The 16,010-nt window shown below is 44.7% G+C and overlaps 1 protein-coding gene across 1 annotated transcript; it reads left to right on the top strand.

Annotated features, from left to right (window-relative positions):
• Window positions 1-627: 627 nt before the first annotated feature.
• On the top strand, window positions 628-14,615 carry LOC112400314 (zinc finger protein 791-like). The gene is given in 8 exon segments (XM_024746025.1): window positions 628-696; window positions 6,253-6,379; window positions 7,237-7,297; window positions 7,688-8,521; window positions 8,523-8,736; window positions 12,232-12,317; window positions 14,155-14,213; window positions 14,497-14,615. Coding segments are annotated over 8 exon segments (1,503 nt in total). The 5' UTR covers window positions 628-693.
• Window positions 14,616-16,010: the final 1,395 nt, after the last annotated feature.

The following is a 16,010-nucleotide window of genomic DNA, read 5'->3' as shown; positions in this document are numbered from 1 at the left end:
CCCTGGAAGTCACCAGTCTCCCGCGTCCTGTCCAGTCCCGCCTCCAAACACGGGGTGCTCCGCGTGGAAACTGGGTCAGGACATCCAAGACCAGAAAGGAGGACGAAGAGGGGCCGTCGAACTGCGGGCTTACGCCAAGTCCGACCTGCCTGGAGCGAGTTCTGCTCGGAGGCCACATCCCGGGCAGGCAGTTCCGCGTCCAGGGTAGAAGACCGGACAAAGACAGGGCAGAAGCTGAGAATCCACGTTTCCGCCCGGCTTTTCCACGTGATCCCTGCCCCCGCCCATCTCCCAGGCAGGGTCGGTGCAGACACTCAAATTGCCCAATCAAGGGCACCGGGGCCTGTAGCACTACCCTCAGAGGCTCCAAAAGTGGTGCCCGAAGCGCTGTGCAATCAGGGTGCGTGCCTCGGAAAACTACCCAATCAGAGTCTCCATGGGGAGGGATTACCTGGAGAACCGTCCAATCAGAGTGCAGGGAATCCCAATTCTATCCAACCAGGGCGCGGGGCCCGGAACACCGTCCAATCAGGGCCTGGGGGCGGGCACGCTCCCAGTCCATGTAGGGGGTCGTTCTCGGCCGGCAGTGGTGCTGGTGGGCTACCCCGCGCAGCCCGAGGTTAATCTTCCCCATCGCTCTCACCTGCCCAGGTCGCGGGAAGGACTTCCGGCAGAGTCCGGAGCGGGGCGGAGATGGTGAGTGCGCTGACCGGGTCGGAGACTGCGAGGGGCTGGTTCGAACCGTTAGGAACCAGCTGGAAGCTGACGCGGGCCGGGTGTCTCCACGCCCCTCCCCCAGGGTCCCGGCCAGAGTCCCCGCCCTTGGTCGCGGGGTGGGGGGTCCCCCTGTATCACCTGCTTTTTCTTTAGTGACTCACCAAGCTTCCTAAACTATAAGGCTTTAAACGAGGGGATCTTTTAATTTCTCATTCGTTTATCGCAACCACAGGGGGGAGGGTATATAGCACTTATTAGACATTCAAGGTATTTTTCATTAAATGGATGGATTCTGGTGCCCATGGGATTGAGTTTCTCGCATGTAGAAAACTAGGATTAGAGTCAGCATTTCAAGTACAAAGAATGAGTTGCAATTACATTGAACCTGTAGATGAATTCGAGGGTGGATCTACACCTTTTACGGTATTGAACTTTGCGATCCACGGTCTTGGTATGTCTCTCCATTAATTTCCTTTAATAATGTATTACTGTTTTCGTCATGTTTTACAAAACCTTTGTTAGACTTGTTCTGCATGTAATGTTGATGCTGATTTAAATGGTATCTTAAAAAAAATACTGTTCCTGGTACATAGAAGTAAACTCATTTTTGAGCATTTTTCTTAGTGTCTTTGTTAGGTGCAAGCATAGCTTTTAATTATTGATCTGTAAAATCTTTGAATCTTTACTTACAAAATCTTACCTGCAAATAATGATACTTCAGCTTTTTTCTTGTCCTGTCATTTTACCTTTTTCTTTTCTTTTTAAATGATTCCCAGGACCTCCTGTCCAGTGTAGAATAAGGTACTCTGTGTGTCTTGTCTTCTTGACAAGAGAGCTGTTTTACTATTTCAGATTTTTCATTTAACATTGCAGTGTTTTTATGCACCATCTTCCCCAGGTAGCCATGTTCCTTCTAGTTCTGATGTATTAAATTTTTATGTCCATTAATGATAGTCATTGTTTTGGATTTGAGGACAACGAATTATGATTTTTCTGCATTTCTATTATATAGTAAAATGGATTAACTTTTTTTTTTTTTTTTTTTTTTTTTTTTGCGGTATATGGGCCTCTCACTGTTGTGGCCTCTCCCGCTGCGGAGCACAGGCTCCGGACGCGCAGGCTCAGCGGCCATGGCTCACGGGCCCAGCCGCTCCGCGGCATGTGGGATCCTCCCGGATCGGGACACGAACCCGTGTCCCCTGCATCGGCAGGCGGACTCCCAACCACTGCGCCACCAGGGAAGCCCTGGATTAACTTTTGTATACTGAAAACTACAAAAAAATCTATTTAATTTTTATTGTAGTATTGTTGCTTTACAATGTGTTAGTTCCTGCTGTCCAGCAAAATGAATCAGTTATACGTGTACATATATCCCCTCTTTTTTAGATTTCCTTCCCATTAACGTCACCACAGAGCACTGAGTAGAGTTCCTGGTTTTATAAAATGGATTAATTTTTAAACATTATTGCATTCCTAGAGTAAAATGTGCTTGGTTGTGGGACTTCCCTGGCAGTCCAGTGGTTAGGACTCCATGCTTCCACTGCAGGGGGCACGGGTTCGATCCCTGGTCTAGGAACTAGGATCCCACATGCCCCATGGCTCGGCAAAAAAAAAAAAAAAAAAAAAAAAAAGCTTGGTTGTGCTTGATTATGCACATTACTCATTATTTAGGGAACTAATTTTTAATAGAATTTTGCACCTGTGTTTGTTAATGATAGTTTATTTTTTTCATTTGTACTATTCTGCTCTTGGCATGTCTCTGAAAAAGGAATTGTTTTCTGCACATAGAATTATTGATCTCGTTAATATTTAATAAAACTAGCCTGTAAAACAATTTGGGATTTTTGTTTCCTTTTTGTGAATGTTTGAAAATACCCTTTTATTATCTTTAAATTACTTTCGACTACTGAGTAGTATGGAAGTACTTATATTTTAAAATTTTATTTTAGACCATTCCCCTCCTCTCGTGTTTAACCCCTAGAACATCCCTAATTATGCCTGCTTTTTCATTTGTAACTTTATTTGCCCATGCTTTGTTTTTCTTGAAAAAAATTGTCAGAGGTTGCAATCTGATTAGTTCTAAGAGATGTGGTTTGTACGGTTTTTTGTTTTGGACTCACCGCACAGCTTGTGGGATCTTGGTTCCCCAACCAGGAGTTGAACCCAGGCTCTTGGCAGAGCCTAACAGAGTCCTAACCACTGGACCACCAGGGAATTCCCAAGAGATGTGTTTTTAGCCTCCCTTTTATATCGTTCATTTTGCCCTTCACATTTCATTCTGTGCTTTCTTCTTTTATTCTGCTTCTCTTTTTCCAGATTCTTGAGTTCATTTTTAGCCCATTGGTACTGTTCGTTCTTTCTTTTTCTGGGAGTAGATGGTGCTTCTGCTCTTGGCTGGGGACACTTTGATTCTAGTGTCTCTCCAGTGGGACATGGTGAAGTTAACAAGCACTTGAAACCTTTCCAGAGATTTTGTGAAATCACAACATTCTGTTTCTAATCCTTATAGTTTAAAAATGCTATGGCATTAAAAACAAACAAAAAACCAAGCCACAGTATCCATTTCCAATGTTACCCAGATGGTTATGTCACTGTTATGATTTCATTCTGCCCCAGTCCCTTTGCTCATGTTCCTAGTTCCAAATGCCTTCATTGTCCTGTATTTTACCTACAGCACTTACCCCTTCATCTAGATAATATTCAATTTACTTATTGTCTTCCACCGTGAGATTTTAAGATCCATGTGGTTCAGAATTTTTCTCAAGTGCTGTATCTCTATAACTGCATGTAGTAGGAATTATCACCTAAGTAGATTTTCAGCAAATGAATGAGTCAGAGCTACAGCTGTATAGAGAAGCAACTCGCCTGAGACAGAGGGCTTTGCCAGTAGAAAGAGCCCAAGGATGTCTGATGTGAAGAGAATGTTCCATTTTTCTAGTCTCCACTGTCCTCTCCAGGAGACAGGCAGAGTCTAGATCTGCACTGTCCACTAGAGCACCCCTGGCCACACATGGCTGTTGAGCTCTTGTACAGCTATCAAAATTGAGTTGGGTGCATGTGTGAGATCCATACCAGATTTCTAGCATTAAGTATGACAAAAATAACATAGACTATCTCAGTAATTATGTTGGTTATGTACTGAAACGATCTGTATACTTGTATTTATTGGGCAAAACGAAAATTATTAAAATTTCAATACAGGGACTTCTCTGGTGGTCCAGTGGTTAAGACTCCATGCTCCCAATGCAGGGGGCCCAGGTTCGATCCCTGGTTGGGGAACTAGATCCCACATGTCACAAGTGAAGATCCCGCGTGCTGCAATGAAGATCCCACGTACCACAACTAAGACCTAGCGCAGCCAAATAAATAAATAGGTAAATAAATATTAAAAATTTCAATACATTTTTATAAGGTAGCGACAAGAAAATTCAAATTTGGATATGTTGTCTGTATTGTCTTCCTATTTAATGGCACTGCTCTAGATCAGGAGTTGGCGAACTACAGCCCACAGGCCAAACCCAGCCTGCCACCTACTTGCATAAAGTTTTATTGGCACACCACCACATCCATTCTTTGACCTGTTGTCTCTGGCTACTTCTGTGTGACAAAGGCATACCTGAGCAGTTGTAACAGAGACCACGTGGCTAGAAAAGCCTAACAACGTACTCTCTGACATTTGCAGACAAAGGCTGCTGATCTCTGCTCTAGGTCATTGTACACATTTTGAGGAATAATGGGCATAATCATCCTGTAACACGCATGTACAGAAATGCAGCTGCTAGACATTTAGGCTTTTAAAGCAGTCAGACCTACATACAAGGTTCTAATTGGGTAACATTGAGCATATTATTAATTGACTCTGTCCTTTTGAGTTTCCTCTGCTACATACTGATTGTAATGATATCTACTGTGAGATTTATTATGAGACATAAATGAACTCAGGTGTGCAAAATATTTCCCACATCACGGATGCTCAAATAGCACATTTTCTTATCAATGCTGTTGTGAGACTGTTACAGGTTCTGATGGCTTTTAAATGTCACCTGATACACAGTGGTGGAAGAGTTAGTTGAATTTTATCTGTGGATAAGAGTTTGTCTTGAGACAGTGCTAGATACCAGAGTACCTTGGTAATTAGTAATTAGGGATGCCCAAAGCAGCTGACTTGACTTACCAGCCTCATGAGAGAGTGTTCCCATTCTGAAGCATTCTCATTCTGCTGCTGTTTATTGAACAGGTAAATCGTATCCCCTGCATTGGAGTGTGGCAGCCTGTGTTCACACCTCTGCGTGTGGAAGCTGATGGAGTGATGCACTTCCTCAAAAGCCAGGCTGTTGGGGGACCCTGCGAGCCATCAGATTCCATGCTCAGGGGTTGGGCAGTTATGCCTGTCTGCATGCCACGGGGTGCAGAAATGACTGCTGTGTGTAGTGCCCCTAGGAGGCTGGTGTATAAGTCAGTGCCTCTGGCTTTTCAGTGGGAGCAGATGTCCTTCGGGAGGAAGGTGCCACCTGATCCCTTTATACCTTTTATGATCTGGGCAGATTCACAGCCAAACCCTCTGGACTTCAATTAATTCATTTCCACAGTGGGCTCAGAACTGCCTCTTCACAGGCAGGAAGGACCAGGGCACTCTTTTCTGGGGAAGGCAAGGCTGTTCTGGTGTCTTGTGACATCAGTGACAACAGTTGAGGAAGAGCCACCACCCATAATTTTGACATCACTCATAATTATCAGCACTCAGGCCCCTGAATGCAGGCACTGTCGTGAGGTCTGAAGTCTTAGGCTTCCCTTCTCTTGGCTGGGCTTCAACTTGTCAATACACTGACTGCCTCCTGGAGAGCATGGAGAGAAAGGAAAAGGTGCTGTTTTATAAAAGAACAGGAGACAGATGAGTAAATATTAATGCTTCGCATAAAGGTGGACCTGCCAGTTTATGATGGATTGGAATTTTCCAAGGAACTATATCCATCTCAGGGCCTGGGTTGAAGGTTGGGCATAATCAGGCCTCTTGAGAATCAAATTGTTGGTGAGGGGGCAAGCAAGAAATGCCCCTGGACCCTCACTGTGTTTTAATTCATTAAAACCTCATCCAGGTCTGACTTGGTTTCATATCGTGCTTTGGCCTGTATTGGATGATGAAGAAGGAGATGAAATCATTTTCATTACAAGGAACTGATGTTTTTAAAGATAAAATAATTGTTTTATTTGTACAGTATTTCTTCCATATCTCCAATGTATTGTGGACTGTTCTGGACCCTTCAGATGGAGGGGAAGAGTGGGAGGAGCCAGAGTCAAACTAGAGAGATGGGTGTTAAATCTATGAGGCAGGCTGGCATCTCAGAGGAAGTCAGCGCCGAAGAGAGGGGAAGAGATGATGACAGAACCCTAGAGTTGATGGGAGACCACAGAACCATGGACGAACTTGCTGTGAATTGAGTCCTGGTTCCCCAATGCTGTCAGCCTCCCTCTTCTTTCTGCACACACAGGTGGAGAGTGGTACCTTGTTAAACCAGAATTTGTTGGATGTTTTAGGAGTCAGTGGTCTTTGAGGATGTAGCTGTGGACTTCACCCCAGAGGAGTGGGCTTTGTTGGATCCGGCTCAGAGGAACCTCTACAGAGATGTGATGCTGGAGACCTTCAGGAACCTGGCCTCAGTGGGTAAGGATGACATCATTCCTTTACTGACTCTCTAGAGGACAGGTATCCCCAAGCTATTGAGCTTGCTCTAGAACTTGGGCTGAACAGTGGGAATTTATTGCTAAGTAAGACAGACATGGTCACATTACTATGGAGCATATAGTCTAACAGCTTTCTCATGTATGTATGAAACCTACTACTTTCTCATTAAATGTTTTTAGCCTCTGTAAGGGTTATAACTGTTCCTTAAGAGGAACAGCCCTTGCTGGGGAACATTACATTTGGAAATATTAATTAGAAAAAGAAATTACTCTTCTTTCTGTGGAAGTTGAATTTTGCAGATATGTTAGCTTCCCTTTTTTTGACTTTTCATCCATCCTCATGAATGGCCTTGCCCACATTGAAAGACCTTCCATATTTCCTCTTTGAAAGTTTATATTTGGGCATATGCATTTTGTCCAGTTCCGTCCTATGTTGCTTCCTGACGATAGGGCATTTATGTCACCAGAAGTCTCAGTCTTCATGGAAGTATTTCCAGTAAATTGCCCACCATTTTGTCTTCTTGTCCTTATTATTGTCAAAGTCCTCAAGTAGCCAGAACTCCTCCAATTCTTTTTTTACTCAAAAGTGCATTTTTCCTTATAAAATTTATCTCTTGGGCTGCTCTTGGAAAGAAATGTACATGTTTCCTACTTATTTTCTTGCCTTAATCCCACGAGTTCATTCCAAAGAAAGTAAACTTGTTACTATTTTTCATGTTATGGCACTCAAATTAAAGTCAATGGGTTAAGTCCTCTACAGTGAATGTTTGGGGAAGTATGAAATGAACAGAATATAGTTAAGTTTCAGAAGAAATGATTCCTGGTTCTCCATTTTAGGAGAAAACTGGAAATGCCATAGCATTGAAGATCAGCACAAGAACCAGGGAACACATTTGAGGTGAGTAACACATACATTAGAGAAAGTAGGTCTCAGGAGAGAGTGTCATGATATTAATAAGTGTGTAGATATATGTCAGATCTTAAGTGTTCACAGAGAATTTTCACAAGACAATTTTATAAACATGACACAGATGTTGGCTGATTGAGACGTAGTTCAGTTGTAAACAATTGTCAGGAAACAAAATCCCATATATAAAAAACAGTGAAAATGGTACCTCAGGTTGAGCCCTCTGTCAGAGCACTCAGCTTATATCACTTTGAAACAATTCTAACAGGGCAAGAAACATACACATTCACTGAAAATGGTAAAAGTGTAATCATATTAATCATTAAAAACCATAATGAATTGTTAACAAATCATTAGTAATATGATTCCTATTTTTAACAGATGGCGTGTGGTGGAGATACCCTCAGAAAATAATGAAAGTAATCAATATGGAGAAACCAACCAGATTTCCAATCTTATTGTACATAAGAGACTTTCTACTGGAGTAAAATCCTATGAATACAATAAGTTTGAAAAACCCATCATGGATTCTTCATCCCTCAAGAGTCCCATAGCATCATCTCAACATGGACAAAAACCCTATCAGTGTAAGGAATGTGGGAGAACTTTTATTTCTTACTCATCCTTTGGGGCACACATAAGAGCTCACACTGAAGAGAAACCCTATGCATGTAAAGAATGTGGAAAAGCCTTTATATATTTCTCCAAACTTAGAGTCCATATAAGAACTCACACTGGAGAGAAGCCTTATGAATGTGAAAAATGTGGGAAAACCTTCAGATCTCCCTCAAACCTTTGGACACACAGAGAAACTCATACTGTTGAGAAACCCTATGCTTGTAAAGAATGTGAGAAATCCTTCTCTTCTCCCTCTTCTCTTAGAAAACATGTGATGGTTCACAGTGCAGAAAAAGCCTATGAATGTAAGGAATGTGGAAAAGCCTTCCTTCATTCTTTTTACCTGATCATACATGCAAGGATGCACACTGGAGAGAAAGCCTATAGATGTGTGGAATGTGGGAAAGCCTACAGCTGGCCCTCAGACCTTAGGATTCACATGAGGACACACTCTGGAGAAAAGCCTTATGAATGTAAACAGTGTGGAAAATCTTTCAGTTCTCCTTCATCCTTTAAGGGACATTTGCGAACTCACACTGGAGAGAAACCTTACGCGTGTAACAAATGTGGGAAAGCCTTCAGTAGTCCTTCGTACTTTAGAACACGTGCGAATTCACACTGGAATAAAACCCTATGTGTGTAAGCAATGTGGGAAAGCGTTCAATTGGTCATCATCTTTTCGAGGACATTTGAGAACTCACAGTAGAGAGAAACCGTATGAATGTAAGGAATGTGGTAAAGCCTTCAGTAGGCTTTCATCCTTACAAAGATGTGAGAATTCACACTGGGGAGAAACTCTGAATGTCAGCAGTGTGAGAAAGCCTTCTATACTCCCCTATCCTTAAAGAAAACACCTGGAAACTCAGGAAGGAAGGAAACTCCATGCCAGTTCCAATGATGGAAGGCCTGCATGCACTTTACATGTATTGTGCACCACAAATTGCATAGCATTGGAAAATATTTACAAAGGTCTTGGATATACTGTTGGCTTTATTAGTGCCTTATTCTTAAAGTAGATCCCTATCACATTATTTCCAGTTCTTTATGAGGATAACATCTAGGAGATAATAATTCTTTAAGTATTACTTTGCCAGGGCTGCCCTAACAGATTGCCACAAAGTTGGTGGCTTAAAGAAACAAATGTATCCTCTTTCAGTTCTGGATACTAGAAATTGGAAATCAGGCGTTATTAGGGTTGGTTCCTCATGAGGGTTCTGAAGAAGAATCAGATCCACGTGCTCTACAAACTTCCAGTGGCTACAGCAATCCCTGGTGTTCTTGGCTTGTGGACGCCATCATTTATTTATTTATTTATTTATTTTTTAGGCCACACTGTGAGACATGCAGGATCTTAGTTCCCTGACCAGGCATTGAAACTGCGCCCCCTGCAGTGGAAGCACAGAGTCCCAACCACTGGACTGCCAGGAAGTCCCAGTAGACGCAAGCATGCATCATTCCAATTTCTGTCTTAATTTTTTTTAATTAATTTAATTTTGGCTGCATTGGGTCTTCATTGCTGTGTACAGGCCTTCCCTAGTTGCGGCAAGCAGGGACCACTCCTCGTTGAGGCGCACCGGCTTCTCACTGTGGTGGCCTCTCTCGTTGCGGAGCACAGGCTCTAAGTGCACGGGCTTCAGTAGTTGTAGCGCACGGGCTTAGCTGCTCCGCGGCATGTGGGATCTTCCCAGACCAGGGCTCGAACCCATGTCCCCTGCATTGGCAGGCGGATTCCTAACCACTGCGCCACCAGGGAAGTCCCTGACTGGGAAATTTAATATTTCTTGTTTAGAAGGCAAAAAAGAGGGCTTCCCTGGTGGCGTAGGGAAGAGAGGCCACAACAAGAGAGGCCGCAATAGTGAGAGGCCCGCGAACCGTGATGAAGAGTGGTCCCCGCTCGCCGCAACTAGAGAAAGACTGCGTGCAGCAACGAAGACCCAACACAGCCAATAAATTAATAAATTAATTTAAAATAAAAGGCAAAAAGAAGGGACTGGGGCTAAAATTAACTTGTAAGGAAACAAGTCAGTTTTGTTAGCTAGACTAGGAGAAAATTTCATCATTTTTGTGATTTGCATAATTCTTTTGATCCTGTGTGACGACATGATCACAGAGTGCTCTAGCTTGTGCCTTACTCCATAACATAACACCCAGTGGCCTTGTCTGATGACAGTGTTGTTTAAAATTGTTTCTGTTTAAGGGACCTGCCTGGTGGTCCAGTGGTTAAGATTCTGCACTTCCACTGTAGGGGGCGCAGCTTCGATCCCTGGTCAGGGAACTAGGATCCTGTTTGCCACCACGTGGCATGGCCAAGAAATTAAAAAAAAAAAAAAATGGTTTCTGTTCAGCAGAACACCACAGCCTAGGAGTGAAGACCAGGCCAGGTAGATCCCCGTCTCAAGGGCTGATTCTTTTTTCTCACTATGTGAACATTTTAGTATGTTTACTATATATCTGCCACTGTTTTGTTTCCCATAAATTAGTTCAGTTAATGTAAGTTGAGGTAATCCTCCAAAACTATAATGTAGATACTCTAATCTCCTTTTGTGAGTTAACTGGGGCCTACAGATTACAAAGCTAGCAAGTGGTAAAGACAGGATCAGGATTCAAAACAAAACCTTCTAGCCCTGAGACCATGCTCTTCACTGCATGTTAGTCTTCGAACCTCCTTAATACACCAGCCATTCTAAGCTCAAAACAAAATCAGGCCCAATCATGGCACACATGGTAGACTCTCAATGCAGAAGCAGGAAACAAGTGCTTGCAGTTCTGATTTGGCATCAAAGATGGAAATATGTGTCTTGGTGGAAAATAATCCATGATAAGAGAGATAATAGGGAAAGCAGGAGGGTGTAGTCTGTGTTTTTTTTCCTCTGAAAGGCAGGGGGGCATCAGTGAGTGAGGATGTGTTCATTAACTTATAATTTCATCATCTAGTGTCTTAAGTAAACACTACTAAAGGAAATGCTCAAGGGAAGTAGAATAATGAGTCTCCATAAAAATAAAATCCTTGTGGTTGCCAAGGGGGAGGGGGTGGGGAAGGGAAGGATGGGGAGTTTGGGATTAGCAGGTGCAAACTATTATATATAGGATGGATAAACAAGGTCCTACTGTATAGCAGAGAACTATATTCAATGTCCTGTGATAAACCACAATAGAAAATAATATGAAAAAGAATATATATATATGACTGAATCACTTTGCTGTACAGCAGTAGTACAACATTGTAAATCAAGTATACTTCAATAAAATTTGAAAAATAAAATTCTACTCGTGGTTCAATTTGCAGTAATTAAAAGCTTTAGCTCATGTGACATGTACTTAGGAATTGGAAAGGGTTTCTGTCATCAGTGTCCCATCATTTATTTGGGCCACAGAGTGTGGCTGTTTATAATTCTTTTGAAAGAACTGTAAACTGGATTATATATTTGGCATTATCATTTTGCTATTATAGTATAGTCCAATGAGTTTTGTATCCCGGAAATCAGAGTTGCCCCCTAGTTTGCAAAAGGAATATGGTCATTTGCACAGCTATACCCTAGCATGTGCCTTTTCCTATGAGCAGAATGATACCTATACAAGCTCTCGGAAATGTCCTGGTAGATGCAAGGAAAACTGCGGCGGTCAGTGACAGGATTTTTCCGCATCATAAATCCATTTCAGCTCTCAAATTCCTTTCCCAAGCCCATTTCTATGTCTTTTTGCTGAGAGACCTCATTAAGGGATCCACACCTGTCTCCATTTTGGGAATATTTCCCCTAAGCAATGCCATGTGGCAGTGAGTGGGAACAGAAAACAAGGGCAACCAGGGCCCAGGACAGTTACTAACAAACTTTGGGCCAAGGGCAGAGGAACCAGCTCTCGATCATCTTCAGCTCAGCAGCAAGAACCAGGGTCACCACGCCTACCTCAGTCTCACCACCACCTCGACGCTGGACCCACAGATGCCGCATGTGCAATCACAGCCCCTGTGTCGCAGTCGACCACCGCGGGTCAGGAGCAATCGGGGCTGGGGCTCAGGGCTGAACATGCACAGTCCACACCTAGGGCCACCTGGACTCTGTCTCCCTAGTCATTCGCAGGCTCCAGACCGGCTTTAAAGAGCCCTCCCCTTTGTCCTCCAAGTTCACTCACTTCCTGGGACACCACCCCAGGGAACCTGAGCCCCTTGAAAAATGCAGCTGGAAGAAAGACAGCCCGCAGAGACTAGATTCCAGGCCCTCATTGCTTCCAGCACACAACGCGGCCTCCATGCCCCACCAGCTGCCCCCAGAGGCTGCTGGCCGTTCTGACCTTTGTCGACTGCCCAGGTTCAAGTGGATTATCCTTTCCGTGTTGGTAGCTGTGGCCTCTGGTTTTCCGGAAAAGCCCGAAAGGACGCCAGGCAGGGCCGAAGGTAGCGGAAATCTCTGCCTTCTACTCTGGCCTCACTGGACCTCACTTCCGCCTCCAGCCGGTAACCAGGTACTGAGGCCAGGCGAGGGGTTGGGAGGTTTCCCGAGGCTTCAACCTCCCTTCCTTCCCCGACCATGGCTGCCACTGGGAAGGCAACTAGGTGCTAAGGAAACCACAGCAGATGCTGAGAGACTTAGTAGAGGATACGACAGCTAAAGAGGGATTGCACACCTTGGCAGCCCCAATGCAGTTCCTCCCTGAAATCAAAGGGACAACCAAAACCCTCTGTATTGTCAGGTAGTGAGGGGCCTGTTCTTGGAAGAGACCTAAAGCAGAGTGGCTGGCTGGAGCATCCTTGACAAGGGATGTTGGCCATTGACTCTCAGGGCCTCAGGCTCTTATCATGTGGTGGTGATGTCCCCTTGGCAGTTTCTTACGGTGAGTGCCTTCGAATGTTATGCACGGTGAGGGCTCATCATTGTGAGGTCCCCTCCCTCACCAGGTCGGCTGAAAGACCCTCCTTTGGGATTTGTTTTGAGTGCCAAGGGACATCACTCTGCCACATGGGAAGGGGGTGAGAACTGTATGGGTCTGTTATGAGCTTTGAACAAAACCCTCATTGTTTGTGTGTGAATATATAAGTATCTGAACCTGGTCATTCAACTAGCGTTTATTGATCACCTATGTACTAGGTCCTGTTCTACATGCTGGAGATGCAGCAATGAATAGACACACACACACACAAAGTCATGGGGATGTAATGAACAGCAAGGTGACTATAGTTAATAATACTGTACTGTGTATTTAAAAGTTCCTAAGAGAGCAGATCTCAACAACTTCAGTACACACACTGGGGAAAACCCAGAGACAGAGAAACACTACAGTCATCCACGCAGTGAGATGCACAGACAATCGGCACTCCTGTCAGGACACAGGAACCACCACTCAAACACCTGAAACTTCCCAGACAAATGCATGTGGTGGCATGACAAAATCACACAAACTTTGTCACTGGGACATACACGTGGACACACTCAGACACAGACACATAAATTCAGACACACTGGCAAAGATGATGTCCCCAGAGAAACTAATACACTCCCAGAGATACACAGCCTACAGCCTCTGCGACTCCCCCACTCTCCAACAGCTCTCTTTAGTTAGAACTAACCAACATCAGATACGTCATCTATTTCACTTGTTATCTCTCCTCCTGGAACAGGGACTTCACACTTCCTGAACCTGCACAGTACAAAACGCCTCTCTCCCTAAGAACCACAAGAACCCAACCTGTGGAAGAAGTGTCAGGGGCCCAACGTGGCTTGGGTTCTGATGTTCCAGCCCCCCACACTGCTGAGGATTCTACCAGCAACACACTCATCACTACCTTTACCCTTTGTCACTCTGCTTTCCAATTGGAAACTCAATGCGGGCAGCCATGGTGTCTGTCTTGTCAACTGGCAGCCATGTGTCCTGCACTGTGGTCCCCTCGGCAGCGCTCTCTGCTGGTCTCATGTGCCCGTAGACTCCACTCCGTCCACCCTGGGTGGCCCCAATGTCCTCCCGGAGACTCCGAGGATGGGCGCTTAGGGAGCGCGGACCACACATCTCCAGGCCACAGAGGTAAGTCTTCCTGATGCACAAGACGTGGTGACCGGACTTCCATCTTTCCCTGGGCGGCCTCTCAGTCGCCCCACCCACGAGCACCTGCGCACTTCTGCGAAGTCTGCGATCCCTGGTGTCTCCAGCGGTGTTTAAGACGCAGTCGCGTTGCATGCCAGGAGGAGTCTGGGGGCGGGGCTCTGGGCGTCTGCTTCTGAGCTCTCCATTTCCCACAGGCCACAGCGGCTGAGACTACGCTCAGCACAGGCGTTGGTAGAAGTGCGCATGCACCGCGGTGGGGCACGACCCAGAGGGGAGGTGGGGAGGAGGTGCGACTGGAAGTGATAAGTTTGAGCGGGATTGGTGCACCTGCAACCTAAATCCTCCGGTGGTGGATGATCGTGGGGCAGTGGGTGTATGCGCGTGGGCGCCAACGGGCGGGCCATGGCTGCATGTCCCTTTGGCGTCCCTGGAGGTTTTGAGATTGGTGTGCGCCTTGGAGCTTGTGGGCGCTGAGCTGATGCTCCTGAGGAAGCGGGGGTTGCTGTGGCCACAGGCCGTCTGTCGCTTTGTCGCAGGTTCTACTACTGCTGTTTCTGTCATCTCCCAGACCCATGCGGCTGCCGCAACGTTCCACATGTGGGAGTGTAGAACCCTCATGATGTCTCCCAGCAAGAAGTCACAGGACCCGGCCTGATGCAATTTTAGAGCTGGATGGCCTCCAGACAGGCCCAGGAAAGGCATGACGCTGATGCCCAAAGATTAAGATGCCCCCAGGCAGGTCTCTTGGGGAGAACTGTAGGGGCACTTTTATGGTTCAGACCAGAGCATTCCCAGAGATCTCACTGGAGGGAGCTAGCATAAACTCGGAGAAAGATTCCAGGAGCCCTTTCACTTCTCTCCTGTTGTGCGAGGCTAAGGACAGACGTGGTCCTTGCGGGTGTTTCCTAACTTTAGACCGAGTTCCAAGAACCTGTTTGGCCCCAAGTCCTTCTCCCGGCCCCCTCCAGGTCCTTCAGCATTTATTGAGGATACCAAGATGGAGGTGGGCTGGGTGTCAAGGTTCAGGAGTTTTAAAATTTCCTTAGCAAACGAAGGCTTTGTTTTTCTATTATTTTTAATATACATGCAGTAAAATTCACTATTTTAAGTGAAGCGCCATGAGTTCTTATAAGTGCAGAGAGAACACCAACAGTCAAAATGAACACGCCATCACCCTGAAAAGAACAGGTGCCCATTTGTTCTCAAATGCCCCATCCATAATCACTGACCTGTTTGTTTCCTATACTCTTGTCCTATCCACATCTCATAAAAGGAAAGCCTTCCTTTGTTAGGAGTCTTTTTGTAAAACCTGATGCCATTTTTCTAAAATTCAGAAATCACACTTGCCTTCCAGTGTTAAATGTCCAACACTTCCCAATAAAGATTAAGCAAAACTAAAACCTTCAAACCTGACATTCCATTTTTATGAGCTACATGAGTTTGGGCAACTCTGTGCTCCCCGTGCTTGTCATCATCTGAATGATAGGAGGGAAGGAGGTACAGATGATTGTCAAATCACATCAAACTATGGAGTGTTATGAAAACCTAAGTTAGCACGGAAAAAAAAATTAGAGATTAGACATCAACTGCTCTTTAATAAAAATAACGGACTGCTTCTGTTCTACCAATTAGTTTTAGACAACCTCAACTACTTATGCTTTCTACACTCACCAAGCACCAGCCCAAATCGGAAAATATATTCTTCCAAACAACCTCTGACTGGTACATCCCACTGTCTGTGCACTCATTCAAATTGCTTTAACTCAATACATCCATTTTCTTTGGTCAAACCAATGTGGTCCTGGTGGCTTTTGGCTAGAGACCATTGACAAAACCATTATTTAAGCTTTTATTATTAACAAAGAATAAGCAATCCATTTAATGACAGATGTTGAAGTATGTAACAATAAAAATGTTATGACAAAAACCACCTTAACTTGTATATGCCAGCTAATATTGTCTCAGACTGTATAATGCTTAAATTAACAATATTAGTTGATTTAAATCCATAATTGCAATGGAATACTTTAACATATTCTCAGTACATGAA

Source organism: Neophocaena asiaeorientalis, unplaced genomic scaffold (assembly GCF_003031525.2).
Source record: "Neophocaena asiaeorientalis asiaeorientalis breed wild unplaced genomic scaffold, Neophocaena_asiaeorientalis_V1.1 scaffold357, whole genome shotgun sequence".
Taxonomy (NCBI): Eukaryota; Metazoa; Chordata; class Mammalia; order Artiodactyla; family Phocoenidae; genus Neophocaena; species Neophocaena asiaeorientalis.
Note: the sequence above shows the minus strand (reverse complement) of the source record. Positions and strands in the feature narration are given on the sequence as shown.